This window comes from Nicotiana tomentosiformis, chromosome 6 (assembly GCF_000390325.3).
Source record: "Nicotiana tomentosiformis chromosome 6, ASM39032v3, whole genome shotgun sequence".
In the NCBI taxonomy this organism is placed as follows: Eukaryota; Viridiplantae; Streptophyta; class Magnoliopsida; order Solanales; family Solanaceae; genus Nicotiana; species Nicotiana tomentosiformis.
The window spans coordinates 2140050-2148479 of NC_090817.1; the positions used below are offsets into that span (position 1 = coordinate 2140050).

Below are 8430 nucleotides of genomic sequence, written 5' to 3' on the forward strand. Positions count from 1 at the left end.
TGATCTTGTGAGGTTATTCTCTTAGGGTATTTGGGATTAATTAGAGTGTTTACTCTAATTTTATACTCTCTTTTGTACTCTTGTTGTTATAGTGAAATTGATCATCTCCGCTTGTGGACTAGGGGTGTTCAAAACCGAACTGAAACCGAAAATCGAACTGAAACCGAAGCTTAATGGATTATTGGTATAGGATTAACGGTTTAACGGACGGGGAACATATTAAATTTTTTTTATTAACGGCCTATTAGTTTGGGGACGGATTATTCAATTTTCTTAATGAATAATCCGTTAAACCGTTAAGAAAATATATATAATTTATTTTTATCCATATGGCTGCTATGGACAATGGTACGAAATGCAAAGTGAATTGTAATTATTGCTTGGAAGTATCTTTTTAAACAGTAAGAAATCTATTCAAATGATATTGTTGGTGTATTTTGTTGTGCACTTTTCGTGATGATTTTCACCAACTTCAACTCCTCATTTCTTGTACCTGAAACTGGACACTAAGTTCACGTTAAGATTATCATGAGAAACATGGCTAGAGTTTTGTTCAATAGACTGATCATTTGTGTGGTTTTCGTTGCACCATCGAATTATAAGGAGATTGTAGAGGCCAAGTAAGACGACTGCTACTCCGATAATGATAAGAGCACAATACAAAGTGGTACAGTGATGGATCTCTATAGATTACTTCTCTTTTGATATTCACTATTTGATTTTAGTAATATGACATCATGGTGTAATTTAGTTGATATATATGTATGAAAAATGTTGACTATATTATTGTCTCGGGGATGTACTCTCCAACACTGTTAAAGTATATTAAGTTTCAATCAACTTAAACTAAACCGATAACCGCTCGATAATAGCTAAATCGATACCAATCCGCCTGATATCTTATCGGGTGGCTAGCAGATTAATATATTAAAAAATCGATAACCGATAAGTCAAACCGTTAAGAGCAAATAACCGCATGTTCCGCCCGATAAGCAGCCCTATTGTGGACGTAGGTCACACTGACCAAACCACGTTAAATTGATGTCTTCTTTATATGTTTTAATTGTCGTTATCATCAACTTGTATTGTCTTATTATTATCATTATAACATTATTTGGCTAAATTCCTCACTACTCGAGTTCCCGATCGTAACACCAAGATCTTACCCGTCAATCTTTTTTAAAAACAAATGCACTCATTCACAGTTCCATTGGAAAATATGGGAGCAAATTATTTTCCCAAAAATGAAGAAGTCATTGGGAAGGCAAACTTTTAATTAAATAAATATAGGAAATAGGAACTAAACAAAGAAGAAAAATATATTTGGGTGATCCCAAGGGATTAAATGCACAATAGGTTGTTTTTATTTTGGGGGTGGGGGAGGGGGAGATAGCATAATCTTTTTATTAACTAATTGGGGAGATAATATAATCTTTTTATTGTTTTAATTAGTTAATAAAATGCTGAATCGCCAATGCTTCAATTATCACGACTTTCCCAACAAGATAAATTGGACCACTATAGATATGAAACACATCCCCATTAAACCTCAAGGCCAGGGCGAGGCTACCTTTTCTTTTACGAATTCGATCGAATTCAATAACTTTGGTTCAAAATTTAAATTTGACTTAAATTTTTTTTATTGAATATACATCATTATTAATTTAAAATTTAATAATATAAAAGAATTAAAATTCCAAATCATATATTTTAAATATTAGCTCTGGCTCTCCTCGAGGCTACAATCATAATACTGGTTTTCCTAGTCTTTTAAGCCAAACCTGTATCAACATAAAGCAGCACCCAAAATAGTTTAAACGTCACGCTGAAAATTGATAAATTAGCATATTAGGTTTACGCAGGTTCGGAGAAAGGCCGCACTTCTACAAAGATTGATTTCACTAAGGGGGTGTTTGGTTGGAAAATAAGTTATCACATGATTAATTATACCGAAATAAGTTATTCTGGATTAGTTATCTCACCCTCCCATAAAAATAAAAAATACTACAATCCCGAGATAACTAATTTCGGAATTAATTATACTACAATTTTATCCCAACCAAACATGAGATAAACTCATCTTAAATTTAATCCTGAAATTAATTATCTCTGGTACCAAACTAGCCCTTACCGGATAACTTAAACCCATATGTTTTTGCAGTAAATAGATAAAACCTACTTTATTCTTCCTAAAAATATGACAATCTGTTTTTTTAACGGCAGGGATTTGGGATTTTGAGGGGTGCAGGGAGAGGGGTGGGTAGGTGGTTAGGCTAGGAGTTTTCTACATATAATAAATAAAAAAAACTATATAAACAACATTCCAACACCAAACTTATGATTAATTCATTCACGTCTTCTCTCATTCATTAACAGAAAAAGAAAAAATGCAAGCTACGAATTCACAAATGTCACTACAAGAAGAAAATGGAGCTTCGTCGGGTCAAAATATGAGTCACTCTCATTTTGACCCGATGTCATCTCACGATGACTTTCTCCAACAGATTCTCTCTTCCGTTCCTTCTTCCTCTCCCTGGCCGGACCTCTCCGGCGGCGGTGACGGTCATTTTGACGACCAGTCAATTTTCTTAGCTTCCAAGCTCCGGCAGAACCAGATCACCGGCGGCGGCGGCGCAGCTGCTAAAGCGTTGATGCTTCAACAGCAGCTTTTGCTTTCTAGAGGATTACTCGCCGGTAATGGTGACCAAAACGATGACGTTGGAAATCCGGTTAGTCTAATTTCATTTACTAAAAAATCAGTAGATTAATTTTGTTTAATCGTGTTTATAATTCTAATTATCTGAATTATGGTGAATTAATTGTAGGGAAATGAGATTTCAGTTCAAGCTCTTTACAATGGATTCGCTGCATCTCTTGGTCAAACCTCTAATCAACCTCAGCATTTTCACCATGCTCAGGTATGCATATTTAAAATGTAATTATAAATAAAATTAGTTAATATTGTTGATTGATGATTTAAAATAAATTGCTAAATAACATATTATAATATGTTAAGTTACATCGATAACGTAAAAGATCATTACACTATTGATATATATAACTTGAGTCCTATTTAGATATTCAAATATATTAATCAATATCGTGATTGATTATATGATTTTTCTCTACGTCTTCAAAACATAAGAATTCATTATGTTTACGCTAATTTATAGAGAACATTCTTATTTATATACATTTTTTATATGCAAAAAGTTAGTGCCGATTAAAAGGATTTAAGTTATATTTATTGACAGTATAATTTTTTTTTTATACGCGTCAATAAATTTTGAATTGATAATAAGTTAGTTATTATTTTACTAAATTATCATTTAATGTTTATGAAAAGATTTGAATGTAATTATTAAGTGAACTAAGCAGTAAATATTTTTTACAGTGCACGAAACTTAAACTCTAATGTGAAAATATAGGGAGGATCCATGCAAACACAGAGTTTCGGAGCACCGGCGTCGTCGATAATGAATCAAACACCGGCGGCGAGTGGTGGTTCAGGTGGAGGAGGGCAGCCAAAGCAACAGAAAGTTAGGGCTCGGAGAGGACAAGCAACTGACCCTCACAGTATTGCTGAAAGAGTTCGTTTAATACTCGTCTTTTCACTTACTACTAATATTTATCAATCAGTTGCGGGATTTCCCCCCCCCCCCCTTTTTTTCGTTGTTTTAGTGATTTTATTTGTTACCGCCGAAGGATGCGGTGAAGTGGATGAGACTGTTTTTTCCTCTTTGGTAGGGAGCAGTGGCTGAGCCACCTTATAGGAATGACACCCTTTCGTAAAAAAAAATAAAATTACATTATCTAGGTAGATAAAAAAATAAATTATATGTATATATACTATGTATTGACTATCCTTAATTTCCTAGTATGTTTACTTTTATATATTTTGACACCTCTTAACCAAAAGTCTGGTTCCGCCACTGGTAGGGAGCGCTTCCCCGAATGGAGCCTTATGCGGCGCGAATCCGGATATAGTCGGGCTCCAATGCGGGTACCGGACACTGGATGGAAAACAAAAAAATGATTTTATTTGTTGTGGTTTTTTGAATTTTATTGTGTTGTGATCAGTTAGTTAGCTTCTGATGCCTAATTTTGTGGTTTCTGATTTGTTTTGTTTTGTGGTGAGCAGTTACGGAGAGAGAGAATTGCTGAGAGAATGAAGTCGTTACAGGAGCTGGTACCCAATGCCAATAAGGTATTTTCTCACTGTAAAAACTTGCTAATAAGTCAATTTTGGCCTACTTAATTCAAATATAGCTAGCATCTTTAGAATTTATGCCATTAAACATGCTATGATGTTTATATAATTATAAAAACATGTCAATAAAAATAAAATAAAAAGTTGAGTTTTAAATAAAAAATTCATCTTTTTAATTAAGAAAAATATGATATCATACAATGATTGTGTATACAATTTATTCATTAAATTTAATTTCTACTTATTGATCATACTATCTTTACTCATATTTTTTTTAAATTTATTTCGAAAACGCTTTTTTTAACCGATTATCTATCAGAAACAGTTTCTCCACCACACAAGATAGTAGGAGTACATTTAGATTCCACTTGTAAAATCACACTGGTAGTTGAATATGGATATGTTATCGTTGTTTAGCTGCTCCAATCGCCAAGTCTAGTCACTAGTGTTTGCGTTAGTGGGCATTTGTGTCATTCCAAATTTGTCGTCCCATGCGGAAGGGCCGAAGCTACGTTGGCCCAAGAGTGGTTAACTGAACACCATTCGCCGAAAAATTATACTATATATAAAGTAAAATATTAGTATTTATTATTAATTAAAAAATAGACTTTGAACACCTTTGCATAGCCCACTGGCAAAGGATGTGCAAATTTCCTGGATTCGCTACTGATAAGGGTACTTGAGAGTGAAGATATGGTAACTGTGAGTGACTTTCCGTGCCTACTTTAAGTTTATAATCAAGCTGGAGATGAGACATATTTAGTAATTAATCAAACTATATAAATGTAAGTATATATTATTGAAACTCAAGTGTGTGATGTTCTCCTGCGTCAGCATGCAAATATTATTGATCTACCAGATTAATTTTTAGATTATGAGTCTTATATATATATATATATATATATATATATATATATTACACACTAATAATTGTGGTTTATGACAATTAATATCATAATTGCTCTAATATCTAAATTATTTTAATTATTGCTAATGAACGAGATAAATGGAGAACTAACGTGATGGTGTTTATGGAATGACAGACAGACAAGGCTTCAATGTTAGATGAGATCATCGACTATGTCAGATTCCTCCAGCTTCAAGTCAAAGTACTCTCTCCCTTTCTTCTACTTTCACTTTTATTGCTCTTGGACTTAAAAATAGTTGACAAATTGGGATGGAAAATGTTCTAGTGATTGTTTTCAACTTGGTTTGTACATGTGAATATAGTCTTATATATGGTGATGTTCGGATTAGTTTGCACGTACCTTAATTGTTCACTGAGTATTTACTACCTCTATCAGCATAAGTATTTTCTGGTAATTCTGCCACCAAAACTTAGGCAGGGCCACATGGGTCCAGGGTCCAACAACTGAGTCAATTACGAGTCATATTATAGCCTAATATTTTTTAAATTTTCTAGTGGTTCAAACTAAATGAAAAAAAGGTCGAACACCAAATTGAATGAATCACCTAGTATTTTTTATCTTTTCTGAAATTTAAATGTAAAATCTCATAATTTTTCTTTAGCACAAATAAGAGTTTCTACTAATAGAATTCCTTTTGGCCATCTATAAGACTAACTTTTATGTTATTTGTGCTTTTTCCATTTTATTTTTCTGTGAATTTAGGTTCTGAGTATGAGTAGATTGGGCGGTGCTGCAGCTGTTGCTCCCCGAGTTGCTGATAGGTCCTCTGAGGTACGTACTACATCATACCTTAGTTGAAATTTTCAGTCATTTTGCATGTTACTTTTGAGTTTTTTTGAACTAATCTTAATGCACATATTTTTCGCTGCAAAAAATTAATATATTCGTAACACATTATAGCATCATCACATATAAGATTATGGTTAAATTGTGCGGATAACTTTCTCCTATATACTCCTTCTTATTTTCTTTTTACTCCGTGTAAAAAATAATAATCTTTTTTCTTATTTAAAAATAATTTATATTTATGCAATGATTTATATTCACACAAAATATATATGCATCATTTTACACCACAAGTTCAAAAGTATTCTCTATTCCTTAAATTTCTTGTCCATTTAAACGGGTTCACTTGAATTGATGAAGAGAGAGTATTTAATAGTTACATGCTCTCCCTTTGAATGGTTATTCTTTTAATGTACAATATAATATAATATAATAAAGAAAAAGTAAAACCTATGCTAGAGAATATAGTACCTATTAGGCTTTCCATTTATAGAAAAATCAACAAGAAATGAAAATAGCATAGTACTGTGATCAGTAGGAAAGTATGGGAACAATTCTTGAGCAGACAAAATACCTCTAATCTGTCCCTCTCAAATTCTCTGTCAGCAGAATGTGACAATCTCAAAAAGCATCACGCGTGCTCTCTTTTTTCCTCACCGTACCCATTTTTACCTGCAGTTCTTTTTAATCTATTTAAAACAGAATAATATTTTGTATTTAAATTTAAAATTTTCATTTAGGCGTAATGACATATTTTTATAATAATCATTCGGTACTCCTATTCATTGATGGCATTCTGCTGGTCCGATTAAATAGGGAATTCCTACTAGAAATTCTCCATTTCCGGAGTTCGAACTAGAAATCTAGGGAGTCTTATAAAAAAAGGGAGTCAATTGATAAATTTTTGCTGAAAAATTGTACTAGATATGTTAATTTTTTTCATTTATATACTATATATATATATATATATATATATATATATATATATTGAATCATCTTGATTTTTTTGTGTGTTTACTCTTTTATATATTGACTATCGCTTCGTGAAAATTCTTGTTCCGCCATTGGTTAAGCATAACCTTAATAACATATTTTTATTACCGCAGAAATATTTTGACGACTACAAATTTTAAATATATATTTTTTTCCTTAAAAATTATATATAATTATAAATACAACAACAACATACTCAGTAATATCCCACATTGTGAGGGATCTGGAGGCATTCCTCGTTGACGCATCGCATGAGCATGGTCGACCTAAAGAACACGGCCAAGACCAAGACGAGCACGACCGTCATAACTCATAAACAAAATATGCTCCCACAATATAATTACAATTGGGTTTAATTATAATAATTGGGTTTTGTAGGGAGGAGGAGGTGATAGTGCACAAGCTAACGGAGGAGGGAGGGGCAGTAACGGAACGACGTCGTTAGCTAACAATGACAGCATGACAATGACGGAACACCAGGTGGCAAAGCTAATGGAGGAGGATATGGGATCAGCCATGCAATACTTACAAGGAAAAGGCTTGTGTCTTATGCCAATTTCTTTAGCCACAGCTATTTCCACCGCCACGTGTCACTCTACGAAACCCAACAACCCACTACTACACGGCGGCGGAAGCGGAGGATCGACCGCCATCAACGGCGGTGGTGGGGGGCCATCCTCTCCTAGCTTGTCGGCTTCCACTGTCCAGTCAGCCACGATGGGAAATGGCGGGGCTTGAGTTTATTGAAATATACTTCGTAATTTTACGACGTTGACTGTTTCAATTATCCAATTTTCATGGAAAAATACCGGAAAATGTGGGGAAAAAAGTGGCGATAATTTTGCTATTTTAGAGCTGAAATTTCAACGGCCGCCAAAATAAGGGCCTTTTTCACATGGGACAAAAAAAGAAGGGGGTATTGAAATGTTTTGCTCTAAATATTATTGGACTTCTGATTTTAGTTCTTGTGATAATTTATTGATAGCATTTGATCTTGAATTTATTACAATGTGCGTTTTGGGCATCTTGTATATATAAAATATGTTATATTTAGATGCAGTACTCAAATATGGAATAATAATGCAAATTTTAACATGCCGTTAAAGCAATTAAATTATTTAATAATTGATTTATTTTGTGAATTTTCACAAATAGATTGACATTGCACATTCAATTAATTGAAAGTTAAAGTGGTTAATAGATATCACAAAGACTAAAAGTCAACAACAACAACATACCCATTAATATCCCATACTGTGGGGTATGAGGCGGGTAGTGTTTACGCAAACCTTACCCTTACTCCTGAGGGAAGAGAGATTGTTTCCGATAGACCCTCGGCTCAGGAAAGTATAAGCACCACATTAATGAAAATATAGATAAAAAAGAACAGTACCAAAAAACTATATAAAAGCAGAATAAAAACAACAAGACAGTAAGATGATCAACAATGAAAGAAAATAACGGTTAGTCATAAAAATTTACTACCAACAAAAAGCGAGATCACAAAGACTA

The 8430-nt window shown here is 33.3% G+C and overlaps 1 protein-coding gene across 2 annotated transcripts; it reads left to right on the top strand.

Moving 5' to 3' along the window:
- The first annotated feature begins 2305 nt into the window (after positions 1–2305).
- On the top strand, positions 2306–7942 carry LOC104111206 (bHLH transcription factor RHL1-like). Of its 2 annotated transcripts, none has more exons than XM_070177042.1 (7): positions 2306–2729; positions 2826–2918; positions 3429–3590; positions 4142–4207; positions 5254–5319; positions 5842–5914; positions 7304–7942. In XM_070177042.1, exons 1-7 carry the CDS (start codon positions 2388–2390, stop codon positions 7654–7656), a joined length of 1155 nt encoding a protein of 384 aa, XP_070033143.1. In that variant the 5' UTR covers positions 2306–2387; the 3' UTR covers positions 7657–7942. The 2 variants fall into 2 exon arrangements, with proteins under 2 accessions (XP_070033143.1, XP_009619149.1); XM_009620854.4 differs by having other exon boundaries at positions 2308–2729; positions 5842–5910; positions 7297–7942.
- The last annotated feature ends 488 nt before the right edge of the window (positions 7943–8430 follow it).